At 41.8% G+C, this 18062-nt stretch overlaps 1 protein-coding gene across 1 annotated transcript; it reads left to right on the forward strand.

Annotated features, from left to right (window-relative positions):
• The first annotated feature begins 4923 nt into the window (after window positions 1-4923).
• On the forward strand, window positions 4924-17372 carry slc25a44a (solute carrier family 25 member 44a). The gene is made up of 4 exons (XM_084169172.1): window positions 4924-5136; window positions 12689-13380; window positions 13533-13660; window positions 15065-17372. The coding sequence occupies exons 2-4, from the start codon at window positions 12744-12746 to the stop codon at window positions 15254-15256; spliced, it is 957 nt and encodes a 318-aa protein (XP_084025298.1). The 5' UTR covers window positions 4924-5136; window positions 12689-12743; the 3' UTR covers window positions 15257-17372.
• The last annotated feature ends 690 nt before the right edge of the window (window positions 17373-18062 follow it).

Consider the following 18062-nt stretch of genomic DNA (forward strand, 5'->3'; position numbering starts at 1 on the left):
AGGCTGTAACGTAACAAAATGTGGATGAAATCAAGGGGTCTGAATACTTTCCGAATGCACTGTAAGGTGGAGCACATTGAGAAATAGTTGGATCTTAAGTAAATGAATGTAAATAACATCATATTATACATACTCTACTGATCTAGCACTAGAGTCTATATGGTGTTATTTCTTGGGGTACTGTGGTCTAAATACTCAGCAGGACATTCTAATCCACCCATTCCACTGGTCCTAATGCAGTACACTGTAGGCCTGTAAATGATATATTGGCTTGTAGAAGAAGAAAAATATGTGCCAATGTACAAGTGGGGTTGGGAATACTCTGTAGTGTCTGTAGAATCTAGATATGGGGTTATGTCATGGGGGACTCTGGTCTAAATACCCAGCAACACTTTCTACTCCATCCATTTCATTGGTCCCAATGCAGCAATGTAGGCCTATAAATGACATTAGGAACACCTGCTCTTTTCATGACATAGACTGACCAGGTGAAAGCTATGATGTTTTTGTATCAATGAGTTTCTTGTTTTTGACTGTGTTGCAGTGACTCAAGTTTTTACTGTCATCCTCATCTATCTCATTAGAAAATGGGTGATGGGCTCAAAGGGTTGGTCAACCCAACCTTTTCCTCAATCTGATTAACAAAACTTTGAATATTACCTCTATTTTTGTCCCACATATTCCTAAGGTTTTCCAGTTGGCCATTGCAAAGTTTTGTCAACTTCCTCACAAAATTGGAAATCACATTTTTCATTATGCTGCATAAGGGAATGTATTGCCATTGAAATAGCATGATAATCGAGCCTTGGGGTACTCCCTTGGTGACAGGCAGTGGCTGAGATAGCAGATGTTCTGACTTTATACACTGCACTCTTTGAGAGAGGTAGTTAGCAAACCATGCCAAAGACCCCTCAGAGACACCAATACTCCTTAGCCGGCTGACAAGGATGGAATGCTCTACCGTATCAAAAGCTTTGGACAAGTCAATAAAAATAGCAGCACAACATTGCTTAGAATCAAGAGCAATGGTGACATCATTTAGGACCTTTAAGGTTGCAGAGACACACCCATAACCTGAGCGAAAACCAGATTGCATACCAGAGAGAATACTATAAACATCAAGAAAGCCAGTCAGCTGAATATTGACAAGTTTTTCCAAACCTTTTGATAAACAGGGAAAAATAGAAATTGGCCTATAACAGTTAGGATCAGCTTGATCTCCCCCTTCAAATAAAAGGACGCACCGTGGCTGCCTTCCAAGCAATGGGAACCTCCCCAGAGAGGAGAGACAGGTTAAAAAGGTCAGAGACAGGCTTGGCGATGATAGGGGCTGCAACCTTAAAGAAGAAAGGGTCTAAACCATCTAACCCAGATGTTTTCTTGGTGTCAAGTTTAAGGAGTTCCTTTAACACCTCTGACTCTGTGACCGCCTGCAGGGAGAAACTTTGTAGCGGGGCAGGGGGAAAAGAGGGAGGAGCATCGGGGCTAGTCGAATTAGAAGGGGTGGGAGATGAGGAAATGTTGGACGGGCAAGGAGGCATGGCTGAGTCAAATAGGAATCCTGACTTAATGAAGTGGTGATTAAAGAACTCAGCCATGTGCTCTTTGTCAGTAACAACCACATCATCAACATTAAGGGACATGGGCAGCTGTGAGGAGGAGGGTTTATTCTTCAGGTCTTTAACTGTTTTCCAGAACTTCTTGGGGTTAGACCCACAGAGAGAGAACTGCTCCTTAAAGTAACTAGCTTTAGCCTTCCGGATAGCCTGAGGGCACTTATTTCTCATTTGCCTGAACGAGAGCCATTTAGCCTGAGTAAGCGTGTAACGAGCCTTTCGCCAAATGGAATTCTTGAGGTGGAGTAACTCTGCCAGATCACGGTCGAACCAGGGGCTGAACCTGTTTTAATTCTAATTGTCTTTATGGGGGCATGTTTGTTAACAATACCACTGAAAATATTAAAAAATAAGGTAAAAGCGTCTTCGACAGAGGGGATCAAGCGGATTCTATACCAATTTACAGAGGCCAGGTCATGAAGGAAGGCTGAATCAATCGTTTTTTTAGCAAGTGTCTATTACAAATCAGTACAGGTTGTTTCACTGAGTAGCCATTACGAACACAGGCTGTAAAACAGTGATCACTAAGGTCATTACAGAAAACACCAGACAGATACCTATCAGGATTATTTGTGAGGATAACATCAAGGAGAGTAGCCTTTTCTTGGTGTTTGGAGTCGTAGCTTGTGGGATTGGTAATAATCTGAGAAAGATTTAGGGAGTCCCATTGCTTTAGGATTTGGTCAGGTGGTTTAAGCATGTCCCAGTTTAGGTCACCTAGCAGGACAAATTCAGACTTAATGTAAGGGGCCAGGAGAAAGCTTGGGGCAGGTATGGTACAGGCCGGTGCTGATTGTGGATGATAACACCCAGCAACAGTCAACAAAGAGCTATTTGAAAGTTTATTGCTTAAAACCAGCAAATCAAATTGTTTGGGGACAGACTTGGTGGAGACAACCGAGCACTGAAGGTGTTCCTTGGTAAAGATTGCTACTCCACCACCTTTGGAAGATCTGTCTTGCCGAAAAAGGTTATAACCAGAAAGGTTAACATCAGTGTTCAAAACACTCTTTCTTAACCACGTCTCAGTAATGACTAACACATCTGGATTGGAGCTGTGAACTCACACTTTCAATTGATCAATTTTAGGTAATAAGCTTCTTGTGTTAACGTGCAGAAACCCCAGGGTTTTACGAGAGCAGAAATCAGCAGATACAGTTGAAGTCGGAAGTTTACATACACCTTAGCCGAATACATTTAAACTCAGTGTTTCACAATTCCTGACATTTAATCCTAGTAACAATTCCCTGTTTTAGGTCAGTTAGGATCACCACTTTATTTTAAGAATGTGAAATGTCAGAATAATTGTAGAGAGAATGATTTATTTCAGCTTGTATTTCTTTCATTACATTCCCAATGGGTCAGAATTGTACATACACTCAATTAGTATTTGGTAGCATTGCCTTTAAATTGTTTAACATGGGTCAAATGTTTCGGGTAGCCTTCCACAAGCTTCCCACAACAAGTTGGGTGAATTTTGGCCCATTCCTCCTGACAGAGCTGGTGTAACTGAGACAGGTTTGTAGGCCTCCTTGCTCGCACACGCTTTTTCAGTTCTGCCTACACATTTTCTATAGGATTGAGGTCAGGGCTTTGTGATGGCCACTCCAATACCTTGACTTTGTTGTCCTTGTTGCCATTTTGCCACAACTTTGGAAGTATGCTTGGGGTCATTGTCCATTTGGAAGACCCATTTGTGACCAAGCTTTAACTTCCTGACTGATGTCTTGAGATGTTGCTTCAATATATCCACATAATTTTCCTTCCTCATGATGCCATCTATTTTGTGAAGTGCACCAGTCCCTCCTGCAGCAAAGCACCTTCACAGCATGCTGCTTCACCCCCTTTTTCCTCCAAACATAACGATGGTCATTATGGCCAAACAGTTCTATTTTTGTTTCATCAGACCAGAGGACATTTCTTCAAAAAGTACGATCTTTGTCCCCATGTGCAGTTGCAAACCGTAGTCTGGCTTTTTTATGGCGGTTTTGGAGCATGGATATAGATATTTTTGTACCTGTTTCCTCCAGCATCTTCACAAGGTCCTTTGCTGTTGTTCTGGGATTGATTTGCACTTTTTGCACCAAAGTACGTTAATCTCTAGGAGACAGAAAGCGTCTCCATCCTGAGCGGTATGACAGCTGCGTGGTCCCATGGTGTTTATACTTGCATACTATTGTTTGTACAGATGAACGTGGTACATTCAGGCGTTTGGAAATTGCTCCCAAGGATGAACCAGACTTGTGGAGGTCTACAAAATTGTTTCTGAGGTCTTGGCTGATTTCTTTTGATTTTCCCATGATGTCAAGCAAAGAGGCACTGCGTTTGAAGGTAGGCCTTGAAATACATCCACAGGTACACCTCCAATTGACTCAAATGATGTCAATTAGCCTATCAGAAGCTTCTAAAGCCATGACATCATTTTCTGGAATTTTCCAAGCTGTTTAAAGGCACAGTCAACTTAGTGTACTTCTGACCCACTGGAATTGTGATACAGTGAACTATAAGTGAAATAATCTGTCTGTAAACAATTGTTGGAAAAATTACTTGTGTCATGCACAAAGTAGATGTCCTAACCGACTTGCCAAAACGATAGTTTGTTAACAAGGAATTTGTGGAGTGGTTGAAAAATGAGTTTTAATGACTCCAACCTAAATTTATGTAAACCTTCGACTTCAACTGTATCAAAGCACAAGTCAGAATTGGGGCTAGCAACAGTAGATGGGCCAGGGTGTACGTGCACATTTCCAGATATCATCAGCAGTAATACTATCAGGGCACGGCCGAGGACAGGGAGAGCTCTGCTTTGTTGATTTTTTATGACATTTGAATGTGTATCAGATGGCAACAAGATCATATTGTACAGCAATTTCATCAGGTAACATGAATACAAAGCCGGCGAGAGGTGGTTAGAATTTGGATGGGAGTCCAAGAGACCGTGTAACCAATAAAGAGTCAGAGTCCCGAGTGTGGGAACAAACAGTCTGTCCCACGGGGGGTAAACAAGCAAGGTCATAGTCAAAAATGCATTTAGGAGTCATGAGGAAAATAGCATAAAGAACTGCAGTTATATGGCACTGTAACTGCAGTTACACTGCAAAATGACTACTGTAAAAATAATGTTATTTTGGACACAGCATTTGCAGCATACTTCAGTTATACTGCACTCTAACTACAGTTACACTACAGTGTTATGCAGTTATACTGCACTCTGCAGTTATATTGCACTCTGACCGCAATCTTTTTTCGTAAAGGGTGGGGGACTTTTATTTAGAAAAGTTCCGTGACCCGGAAGTACGTTTTTAATGTTGCTGATGAGACGCTCATTCAGGCAGCGGTGACCGTACATTGACGGCATGAATTTGACATCAAACTAGTCCGAGGCTTGCAAAGTCGCCGAATCTTTTAAACGAATGTTTATTTTTACAAGGTTATTAGAATGTTATACTTATAGATCAGTTTAGCCTTCAGTAGCATAAACATGGCGTTTTGAGCTATGTGAAAATGGCTCTGTAACACGGTAAGTCACGTTTCCTTGTTTTGTAAGGTCGATGCGTTTTTATTTTTTTTATATTCCAACGATAAGCTTTTTATCAACAGATCATGCGATAGGTTTAACCAGAGCGCTAAGGTTAAATTGCATTCTTCAATTGCGTGTGCGCTGTCTGCAGAAAATATTGTTACAATTGCTAGGTTTCCATCCAATTGGGGATAGATTTTCATGCGAATGTTCTAAAAATCCGCAAAATAAAATATGCAAATGTTCCCACCAGTGGTGATTCTACCAAACGGACTTGTTGCATATACAAATCAGTGCGTGATGACGTAGTGCGCACAAAATGTTAAGTTTTAAATGTACCGAATAAAAATCTAAAGTAAAATGTTTCCATCGCATTTTCAACTCTACCAATAGTTTTGTCACAAAAATGGTTGCATTAAATAGCAAATGTGCCTTCTCTGGTCTGGGGGCTTGCACTCTAGCCAACAGCACTTTCGCCACCCTGTGAAGTTCATAATTTATTTAATCTGTTGCCTAATAAACTGCATGGTTTCCCAAGTCGTAGTGGGATTGCGTGACTACAAGTTTACTTCGATATGATGGGTATTATATCAATATTCGCACAAAGGCGTTTTAAACCGGCATTTCTCGCATAATGAATTTGACCGACACAAAAAGTTACCACCATGTTGAATGAACAAATTCTGTCTGCATTTATAAAATTATACTGAAACTTCCTGTTTCAACAGCTGTTGTGATTTAAAAAAAATACGGTATGACATTACTCGCATTAAAACCTGGATGGAAATATGGTTATTGTAGCCATTATTTGTATCTAACACTAACCCATTCCTAGACGCTAACTGCTTTAGCGCCTATTGACGATAGTATCTTATGGTCAAGGGAGTTTTGTTAAGATACAGGCGCTCGTTCTGAACGTAAAAATGCATCGCTTGTGGTACGGTTTTGGAAATATAAGTAACGTATCTTTCATATCAGCGAGGAGATTTTTATTTATTTAAATTACTACCACCTTTATAGAGTTAGTGCTCCCACATCTCCATGTTACATGTTTACGGAAGACCTAGGTGGCCACCTGTGCTAATTTGCTGTCAAGCTCCGAACACCTGTGTGTAAGCATAACTGTCGGATGTGGCAGGGCTTGCAAACTATCACGGATTACAAAGGGAAATCCAGCCGCGAGCTGCCCAATGACGCAAGCCTACCAGACGAGCTAAATGCCTTCTATGCTTGCTTCGAGGCAAGCAACACTGAACAATGCATGAGAGCACCAGCTGTTCTGGACGACTTTGTGATCACGCTCTCCGTAGCCGATGTGAGTAAGACCTTTAAACAGGTTAACATTCACAACGCCGCAGGGCATGCGCTGACCAGCTGGCAAGTGTTTTCACTGACATTTTCTACCTCTCCCTGACCCAGTCTGTAATGCCTACATGTTTCAAGCAGACCACCATAGTCCCTGTGCCCAAGAACGCCAAGGTAACCTGTCTAAATGACTGTCGCCCTGTAGAACTCACATCTGTAGCCATGAAATGCTTTGAAAGGCTTGTCATGGCTCACATCAACACCATCATCCTAGACACCCTGGACCCACTCAATTCGGACTACAGGAAACGGAGGGCCGAGCACGCCCCCATCCACATCAACAGGGCTGTAGTTTAGCGGGTCGAGAGCTTGAAGTTCCTCGGTGTCCACATCCCTAAGGATCTATCATGGTCCACACACACCAACACAGTTGTTCAGGAGCCTGAAAATATTTGGCATGGGCCATCAGATCCTCAAAGTTCTACAACTGCACCATTGAGAGCATCTTGACTGGCTGCATCACCTCTTGGTATGGCAACTGCTTGGCATCAACCACAAGGCGCTACAGAGGGTAGTACGTACAGCCCAGTACATCACTGGGGCCGAGCTCCCTGCCATCATCCAGGACCTCTATACCAAGCGGTGTCATAAGAAGGCCCTAAAAATTGTCAGACTCCAGCCTCTCAAGTCATAGATTGTTCTCTCTGCTACCGCACGGCAAGCGGTATTGATGCACCAAGTCTGTAACAGGGCCCTGAACAGCTTCTACCCCCAAGTCATAAGACTGTTAACTAGTTACTCCGTGTAGCTATTTGGTTAATTATTTAACTATCTGCATTGACCCTTTTTGCACTAATTCTTTTGAATCATCACATACGCTGCTGCTACTGTTTATCTGTCACTTTATTCCTAGTTATATGTACATATCTACCTGAATTACATCGACTTGGTACTGGTACCCCGTGTATATAGCCAAGTTATCTTTACTCATTGTGTATTTATTATTACGTGTTTTACTTTTCTATTATTTCTCAATTTTCTTTATCTTTGCATTGTTGGGTGGCGCAGTGGTCTAAGGCACTGCATCGCAGTGCTAACTGTGCCACTAGAGATCCTGGTTCGAATCCAGGCTCTGTCGCAGCCGGCCGCGACCGGGAGACTCATGGGCGGGCGCACAATTGGCCCAGCGTCGTCCAGGGTAGGGGAGGGAATGGCCGGCAGGGATGTAGCTCAGTTGATAGAGCATGGCGTTTGCAACGCCAGGGTTGTGGGTTCGATTCCCACGGGGGGCCAGTATAAAAAAAAAAATTGTATTCACTAACTTTAAGTCGCTCTGGATAAGAGCGTCTGCTAAATGACTAAAATGTAAAATGTTGGGAAGGGCCCGTAAGTAAGCATTTCACTGTTAGTCTACACCTGTTCATGAAGCATGTGACAAATACAATTTGATTTGATTTGAACTGGGGAGGAAGTGTAGTTCGTTAACTGGAGGCGCGCACACACAGCTTGTCGATCTGTGCAAAACTGCTACAGTAAGTGTATTTTTTATTTGAACGATTCTATGTCACAGATATGAAAGATAAGGGATATATCAGCATATGTTCCGAAAAACGCTTTGAAAGCGATTATTGACGTTTCTAAACGTTAAAACGCGGCATCAGAATTGTAGTTCACATGGAGCCAACCGTGGGCGATTGTAACCGCTGAAAACCCCATGTACGGAGAAGGGTTTTCAAGGCCTAACACAAACCGTCTGCTACGGTTTCAGAACAACCCATAGCTATTGTTTGCTAGCTAATTGAAACACAGTTCACAAGGACAGTTGAGCACACGCTGGCGTTGTTTTCTGCAAATATTAATTAAAGTACAAGTGAATACGTTTTCATTGATCTGACACGGTATACTCTGCATGAGGTTGACACTTGACAACTACTGCTTGAAAGGCTAACTAGTGTGAGAGCTAGTGGAAATAAGTAGTAAGGCTCTCCCCGACCCCAAAAAATATTGGTTGACTGAAAGTCGTCTGTTCTTTCGTCAACATTTTTAAAGGTGTATTTTTCCTTATATAGACACACCCTATGTGTTTTAATAAAATCAACAATATGCATTGAGCTTGTCTGATGCATAAAGCTTACGGTTTGATGAAATAAGACCTGCCTCGAGGGTGCCAGAGATCTAGATAACCAGAATTTTTTTTTTTTTACCTGACCCAACTATTTTCCTCCCGCTCCTGCTGGCTTTCGCAGATTCTGCCATTACTCTCCTGAAGTTGCTGGTAATAGGCTACACGAGGAGTCGGCAACCTTTCTCATGTGGAATGCCAATTTATCTTACCATTTCTACCGATCTGCATGCCAGTTAGGGTTTTCATATGCAAATTGTCGTGAAACAGTTTAATTTAATGTATAATAACGTCTTCATATCTCAAAATCATTGTCATGTGGTTAATAAAAATTATATCTAAATGAAAATGATACAAACCTAAAAAGTAAATTATATTGCCATTGCCAACTATGTAAAAATAGCCTACATAAAGCCAACAAATAAAAACATTGCAGTCTGCAGGTAGAAAATATCCTGATAAAAATAAATATCCTATAAATTACATTGGCTACATATGGCCTGTCTGCAACTAACTTGAAACATTCTATAAACTATTTAACTTGGGTCCGCCGAAGCTAACATTGTATAAAATATTCTGGGCTCTCAGAGTTTCCTGCGCCAGTGAGCTCGGGACAGACACAGCTATAGGCTATTTGCAAGGGATAAGAAGCAGTGCTGGACTTGGGCAGGAGCTCACTGGAGCTGAGTACCGGCACCTGAAATGTTCTACTGCTTGAGCTCCTGTTCCTCTTATAGAATATTAGCTCAAAAGTATTGTGGAGCTCCTTTACCTAAATATAAACAGTACCAGCACCCAAAATGAGTACCGGAACCTATTTCAGTCCAAGCCAAACACTGATAAGAAGTAATCAGGTAGACCTATTTTATGACATTTCCACTGGATCAGAGCATTACATTTTTCCCTTTCACGCTGAGTGGTTATCGAAAGGGAGAGAGCTGGAAATATTTTTCAAATACATTGAGGAACTATTATAATTCTCAATGGATGTAAAAACAGACATTTTGCTTGCTGTTTGAGGTGAAGAAAACATTACTTTGAGAAGCTCCACAGCTCATTAGTGGTGGTGCGTTAAGCCAATCAGAAATACTATCAGATCCCCAAATGGGCACATTTATATGCCTACATTTGCGCGCAGGCCAGGTAGCCTATAGGCCTACTTCTATGCGTGTGCATCCTTACTCAACACTGTCAGGAGCGATCCAAACAAAAGACAATGACAAAATTGACAAAACTCGTAATTGGAATGAAATAAACCAAAACTTGTTTCTCACACTCTGCAAACAATGTGTCCACTCAGACAATGATAACGGGAAGACTGGAATAATAATATTGAATGCATTAACAGAAATTACCGGAACCAAAGTAACAAACATTGTAGATGAGAAATTATAGGAATTAACGGTAAATGTACTACTAGTGATATGTCATGGGGAATTGATATACACTAACAATCAAACGCAAACTATTCACACAATTAAGTTATGAAACAATGAATGTGCACAAATTGGCGGGAGAGAGCGCATTCTGGAGAGAGAAGTGCATTGTGCATCTGGGTGCATGGTCAATCCAACGTCTGCATTGGCCATGCAGCAGGGCATACATAGTCAGGGCATACATACTTATTGCGCTTCGCGGAGCAGTGCAGAGCTGTTGTCAAGGAAGTCAGTTTGTGTTTTCTACCGTCAACCAATCATGTTAATGCGGAGCTATACAGAGCCCTCCGCATTGTTACAACATTTGGGAGGCGATGCGGTACGGAGCTTGATTTGGCCTCTGCATGCCTCTGGAGGCTCTGCAATTGCGTCACACCCTCCAAATGGAGCCTCTGACCTCATTTTTGGATCAAGCATAAATTGACTTTTAATCTAGGTGTCCGCAATGGATTAGTTCACTGAGATGGGCACAAATATATAAGGTACCAGTCAAAAGTTTGGACACACCTACTCATTCAAGGGTTTTTCTTTATTTGTACTATTTCCTACATTGTATAATAATAGTGAAGACATCAAAGCTATGAAATAACACATATGGAATCATGTAGTAACCAAAAAAGTGTTAAACAAATCAAAATATATGTTATATTTGAGATTCTTCAAAGTAGCCACCCTTTGCCTTGATGACAGCTTTGCACACTCTTGGCATTCTCTCAACCAGCTCAACTAGCAAGCTAGGTAGGTTACAACGGACAAAAAGTTCCACGCAACTCGCCTGGGTACAATATTGCGTTTCACTCATGCTTTATAGACCTAACTAGACCTAGCCTATCAGGGTACCCAAACATAAGATACAGGATCCGATATGTGAAAGCGCTCTAAGCCATCAAACGTTGGCAAACTACATGTTTTGCAGAATGATAACAATAGCGAAGCTCAAAACAACCTGAAAGTAGCTAGACGTTTACCCTATCCCGAAACACACACTTGCGAAGCTGGTTAGGTAGCAAGCAAACCTTTAGCTAACATAAGCTAAATAACAACAGACTTAGTGTTCCCCCTTTCATCAGTGATGCTACTTTATTAGCTAGCTAGCTTGCTTTATAGCATGTCTTTATAGCATATAATCTCAGAAATTATCGCAAAATGGATTATAACGTTGCCGATAAAGTTTGGTATGACAATTTCATGTGTTCAACGTCTAAAGATCTGCATCACGATACTGAGAGTTTTGCCATTTGTAAAAGGACGTATTTGGGTGTTGGAGTCTTGGTTCATGTTTTTTGGACGGCCTGGCACTCCAGAATGAGGCTCAGGAAGTCTGAGTAAGTTTATCAAAAACAAGTGAAATCGCAAAGAAAACTGTCTGGAACCTTCTATAACATGCCACTTATATCAAAAATATAATACAAATGTTCCTTTTAATGGAGCAGATGATGCTTGTTTTTGGTACACAACCTGTCCTTTGTTTGGCCAAGAAAATTACCTTGCTCCACAGCATCAGCAATTCCAATCCAGTACTCTTCATCATAGCAGCAAACTAGAATTCAAGAACTCTGCCAGAAACCGGAAGCTTCCATCACTTTGTTCGACTCTCCAAAAGCCTCATAGGTGTAAACAGTTTGCCATTAAGTTTGACTTGGTCCATGGTAAACCCATAGATGAGCATACAATGGTGAATATGCGAGTATCTGATATTCTAGTTTGCTGCTATGATGATGAATACTGGATTGGAATTGCCGATTCTGTGGATGATGAAAACATGGATGTAAATGTGAAATTCATGCATCCAAGTTATCCAGCAAGATCATTTTCTTGGCCAAACGGAGAGAGACCAGATGCTTGTTTTTGGTACATAACATCTGCATCATTAAGGAACAAACCACTGCAACTGTTTGCCAATATCAATTTGGATGTAGCGACATCACTGCAATAGAAGATGCACTGAACAAAGAAATAATGAAATGAGGAATGAGTAGTTCTCAAGGCAGTTTTTTGTTTTCATATGCTTTTTCTTTGATATATTTGGGCAAATACATTGTTCTAATTTTAACTTGTCACTCATTCTACATTTATAAATCATTATCATTTCAAGGTTCAGTCTTAAATGAACATTGAGGGGGTGGGGGACATTCAACAGCACCCTCTAGTGGTCAGAACCTGGTAATATGTGGTTGTATGATGGTACATATACTTAACAACTTAAATGCCAAATGTCTCTGAACAGGGGAAGATGGCCAACACCAAATTAACTGAGAATACATTACATAGTATGAAGAAAGAAACAATACTCCTAGTCGCAGCTTCATAGTACTCGTCAGACAGAGAACTGATGCTGTAAACTGGCCGTTGGGGTGGGCTTGGTTTGGGGGTCAGTGATTTGGCTTTTGACAATTTATTTGGGTTCCTCACATCTTAATCATTGCTAATACGAGGTTTGGTCCAAATCAGATGTTGGTTACTATTTATTGAATATTATATGAATTCTATCAATTGAAATGGCCAATTTGGGTGCAATCAATTAGCTTAATTTCTCAGACCTCATATTGTCTTTCAATAAAAATAATGTTGCAGGAATTATTTCAAAACAATCTGAGATGGTGAGTGACAAAATCCTATCTTTGTGCTTTTTGAGGCAGAATGACCCATGATTTCGATCTGCCTCAATGTCCTTCTCTTGGTCCATTAGGTGGTGTGGAGGGCGCGGTCCATTCAACAAGGAGCTGTGGACTCCAGCAGGCAGGATGGAGGAGAAGAAACGCAACATCCGGATCATCGAATGGGAGGACCTGGACAAGAAAAAGTTCTACTCCCTGGGTGTGTTCATGACTATGACCACCCGGGCCACAGTCTACCCGTTCACCCTCATCCGCACCCGGCTGCAGGTGCAGAAGGGCAAGTCCCTCTACACGGGCACCTTTGACGCCTTCTACAAGATCCTGAAGGCGGAGGGCCCGCGAGGTCTCTACCGAGGCTTCATGGTCAACACCTTCACCTTGATCTCAGGCCAGGCCTACATCACCACCTATGAACTGGTAAGGAAGTATGTGTCCCAATATTCCAGCAATAACACAGTGAAGTCTCTGTGGGCAGGGGGAGCGGCGTCCCTGGTGGCCCAGACCATCACTGTGCCCATAGATATGGTCTCTCAGCAGCTCATGATGCAAGGCCAGGGGGGACACCTGAGCCGCTTCAAGGTCAAACCCAAAATTATGATGGCGACATCCAAGAGCAAAGTGACTTTCGGACAAAGCAGGGACATTGTGGTGCAGATATGCGCCGCTGACGGTTTCCGGGGATTTTACCGGGGATACGTGGCATCCCTCCTCACCTACATCCCCAACAGCGCGGTGTGGTGGCCTTTTTATCATTTTTATGCAGGTAGGCAATTCTTTACATATACTCTTTATATATAGCAAGCACTAGTAGATTTTAGCTAGGTTTTCTATGATATTACATGACATGGGCAATTCTAAAGCTGCTTGAAATGGATCTGAAATGTTTTTGTGCTTTACATTTTCCCCTGTTTACAGAGAACCTTTCCAAACTAGCCCCCAGCGATTGTCCTCACCTGCTTCTGCAGGCCATCGCTGGGCCAATGGCAGCAGCCACAGCCTCCACCATCACCAATCCCATGGATGTTGTACGGGCCAGAGTGCAGGTAAAACCACAAGTATATTGCTTTGTCTGAAAACAATCCTTGTTATGGTTTAACTGAACGAAGTGACACATTCATATTCAGTGGTATTGTCTTAGTTGATCCTTTTTGTAATCACTGGTGACATGGTTTGCAAACAATGTCAAGTTTACCATACCAGATCCTCTTATTGGATTTACAGTGCATTCGGAAAGTATTCAGACCACTTCCCCTTTTCCACATTTTGTTATGTTACAGCCTTATTATAAAATGAATTTTAAAAAATTAAAAAATCGAATCAATCTACACACAATACCCATAATGACAATGCGAAAACAGGTTTTTAGAAAAATTTACACATTTATAAAAAATAAAACAAATGCCTTATTTACACAAGTATTCAGACCCTTTGCTATGATACTCGAAATTGAGCTCAGGTGCATCCTGTTTGCATTGATCATCCTTGATGTTTCTACAACTTGATTGGAGTCTACCTGTGGTAAATTCAATTGATTGGAAAGGCAAACATCTGTCTAGATCCTTGATGAAAACCTGCTCCAGGGCGCTCAGGTCCTCAGACTGGGGGCGAAGGTTCACCTTCCAACAGGACAACGACCCTCAGCACACAGCCAATACAACGCGGGAGTGCCTTCCGGACAAGTCTCTGAATGTCCTTGAGTGGCCCGGACTTGAACCCGATCAAACATCTCTGGAGATACCTGAAAATAGCTCTGCAGCAACGCTTCTCATCCAACCTGACAGAGCTTGAGAGGATCTGCAGAGAAGAATGGGAGAAACTCCCCAAATACATGTGCCAAGCTTGTGGCGTCATACCCAGTAAGACTTGAGGCTGTAATCACTGCCAAAGGCGCTTCAGAAAAGTACTAAGTAGGGTCTGAATACTTGTATAAATGTGAAATTTCAGTTTTTTATTTTTAATACATTTGCCAGTTTTTGCTTTGTCATTATGGGTTATTGTGTGTAGATTGATGAAAAAACAACACTTTAATCCATTTTAGAATAAGGCTGTAACGTAACAAAGTGGAAAAAGTCAAGGGGTCTGAATACTTCCCGAATGCACTGTATTCTGGGGGTATATACTGTTCAAGGCACTTATGAGTTCAATGGCTTATTCATTATGTTTTACAAAGCAGGTTCAAGGGGTTTTCAGGCCAACTTTTACAAACATTCTGAAATGACAAATAGGGACGTTTCAGGGGGTATTTAAACGTTCATAAGAATGATTTGCCTAGCTTAAATACATAGGCAAAAAAATTCCCATGTTCACATTGAAACAACTGATTAGGCATTGGTCAAGACACTAAAGGGACTCCTCATTTGTCTTTTCACCTAGATCCATCGATTTCTCACTAAACTCTAAAGGATTTTAAAAAAATGATATTAACCTTTCTCACTGTGTCTCCTAAGGTGGAGGGCAGGTCATCGGTCATTGCGACCTTCAAGCAGCTGCTGGCAGAGGAAGGACCCTGGGGGATGACTAAGGGGTTGTCTGCCCGCATCATCTCCTCCACCCCCACAGCCGTGGTCATCGTGGTGGGCTACGAGACCCTCAAGAGACTCAGCCTGCGGCCCGAGCTGGTCAACTCTAGACACTGGTAAATACCAGAGGGACAACCAGGGACAGACCCGGGCTAGACTGGGCCAGGGAGCCAGGGACACTGTCAAACACAGACAAAACATGGCTACCTGGTCCCCCATATTGCCGGTTCGGTTTGCCTTTGAAAAACTCTGTTGCCTTTGTTTTAATGTGAGTTTGGGTAGAGGTTACAGAGGAGGAATTATGATTCGTATTTTTCTGTTTTCAGGGAGTATAACTGTATATATTGGAACTTGTCAATTAGAGGTATGGAGAAAAATGTGTGTGAGTTGAGCTGTAGCCCTTAAAAATGGGTTCTTATATTCATTTTAAAATGCACATGTTTATCTCTGCAGGGTTGTCAGCTTTGTATTGTTCATGTATTTACCCAATGGTTGCGTTTCACTGGAAAAGGTAATGTAGACAACCCTGCTGAGAGCCTGTGTCGACAGGCAGGTTTTCTAGCCAAGCACCATAATCACATTCAACAAACAAGTTAGCCCCCCCCACCCTAGGAAGATATGTTGAATAAGAGCAGAACTGCTCTCTAGTACCCTTTTCTCTGAATATGATTTGTGTAAAGCAAGTTTATTTGAAAGTAGGCTTGGTAAACACTTTTGCATGGTAAAATGATTGGTGCTTGCTCAACACATGTAAATTTTACAACAATACTACCTACTCCTGCCTTCATTGCTTGTGGACTTTTGGGAATAGGACACTATATATACAAAAGTATGTGGACACCTCTTCAAAATAGTGGATTCGGCTATTTCAGAGGTGGAAACATCTAAGAGCAACAACAGCTCAGCCGCAAAGTGGTAGTCCATACAAGTTCACAGAACAGGACCGCTGAAGAGCGTAAAAACATCTGTCCTCGGTTGAAATGGGTTTCCATGGCCGAGCAGCCGCACACAAGCCTAAGATCACCATGCGCAATGCCAAGCGTCGGCTGGTGTGGTGTAAAGCTCGCTGCCACTGGACTCTGGAGCAGTGGAAACGTTTCACCATCTGGCAGTCCGACAGACGAATCTGGGTTTGGCGGATGCCAGGAGAACGCTACCTGCCCCAATGCATAGTGCCAACTGTAAAGATTGGTGGAGGAATAATGGTCTCGGACTGTTTTTCATGGTTCGGTCTGGGCCCCTTAGTTCCAGTGAAGGGAGATCTTAACGCTACAGCATACAATGATATTCTAGAGGATTCTGTGCTTCCAACTTTGTGGCAACAGTTTGGGGAAGGCCATTTTCTGTTTCAGCATGACAAAGCACTCCTGCACAAAGCGAGGTCCATCCTGAAATTGTTTGTCGAGAGCAGTGTGGAAGAACTTGACTGGCCTGCACAGAGCCCTGATCACAACCCCATCGAACACCTTTGGGATGAATTGGAACGCCGACTGAATCGCCCAACATCAGGAGTCCATTCTCCTTCTGAAATATGCCACAATAAAATGCTCTATGAAGTGTTTCTTGGCCAAAATTAGGTTTTGCAGTGTAATTAATGGTTTCTAAATGTACTATATACATTTCATGGAGTATGTGCAGTAATATGCTTTAGTGAATAAGGGTGATATGTTGCACTTCATTGATATCAGTTCATGAAATTAACCTTGTTTGGAAGCAGTCACACACAATGAATTTGCCTGTCAGCCCATCTACTTATACATTCCTCAAATATGAGTGCCGGTATTTGGCTCTGAGATATGTGGTACCATGCTCAGTTGTGAAGTATATTCATGTTAACTGGTTAAGTGTTCTGATTTCTTCAATGAGATTTACAATTAGCAACAATTTCAGGTCACAACTGTGTTTAGGATAAATCAAGTGTAAATAGATTTGCACAAGTTCTTTTAACTTGATGGGAAATATCTGAAATACTGTCACAGCCTTTCTCAGGCCTTTAAGTTTCTCCTAATGCTTAGCAAAAAATCATAAATCACAAAAATGAATTTGAATCGCAAGGTCATTGACAGTTTGTACTATAAATTGATTGGACTTCGTACTGCTTCAGGCAACAGGCCTACTTCAGACTAATTCTTCAGCCTGGAGCTGATTTGATCCTCAAAGTTACACCAATTGCCTTCAACCCATGTTAACCCCACTCCCAAAAATATGACATTCTTAAAATAAAAATCTGGATGGTAAAACGTTTTGTGTCAAATTGACTAAAACCAGATAGTATGTAGAAAAGAATGGACATATTTTAAAATAAGATCTTTGAGAACTAACTATCACCAAAATAAAGACTGTCAGGGAGAATCAAATTACAAAAATGTCATGGTATGGAGCCCCCATTGATTGTGTTATGTTTGAGTTAAATAACATAACACTGTATAAGCCATGACAAAATGTGAAGAATTGCAGGAAATTAACTTAAAACAGCTGCATTTAGTCTGCACCCAAGTGGGCTTCTAAAACTTTCTGCCTGAGACTGTGCCAAATTGCCACCTACCACACCCACCACCTAAACCCAATTTTTCTTCTAGTAAAAACCCTGGAGTGGCAAGTTCCAACATATATTAGCAATTGATGCATTGAGTGTTTTGGGGATTTTTCAATGAGGTAAATGCTGATTGGCAACCCCATGCTTCAGCCTAATTATTTAAAGCGCACTATGCTGCATAAGTTGGGGATACATTTAAATTGTCCTTCTAAAAAAGTCATTCTTCAAAAAAAAAAAATCTCACGGGGCTGCATTCCCACGGATACCCCCCCCAGGCAAAGGGAAAAAATCCCAGGGGAAACACTGAACCCAAATCTACTTTTCTGTGCCACCTTAAGAACATGGACAGTTGGGAAAAACTCCCCTTAATGTGAACTCATGTTCTCTACG

The sequence above is a fragment of the Coregonus lavaretus genome (genome assembly GCF_964263955.1).
Source record: "Coregonus lavaretus genome assembly, chromosome: 9".
Taxonomy (NCBI): domain Eukaryota; kingdom Metazoa; phylum Chordata; class Actinopteri; order Salmoniformes; family Salmonidae; genus Coregonus; species Coregonus lavaretus.

Coding starts and splice junctions, on each gene's coding strand:
- slc25a44a (XM_084169172.1), top strand. CDS start 12,744: ATGGAGGAGAAGAAACGCAACATCCGGATCATCGAATGGGAGGACCTG. Junction 13,381..13,532: donor TTTTTATCATTTTTATGCAG/GTAGGCAATTCT, acceptor CCCTGTTTACAG/AGAACCTTTCCAAACTAGCC. Junction 13,661..15,064: donor TTGTACGGGCCAGAGTGCAG/GTAAAACCACAA, acceptor GTGTCTCCTAAG/GTGGAGGGCAGGTCATCGGT.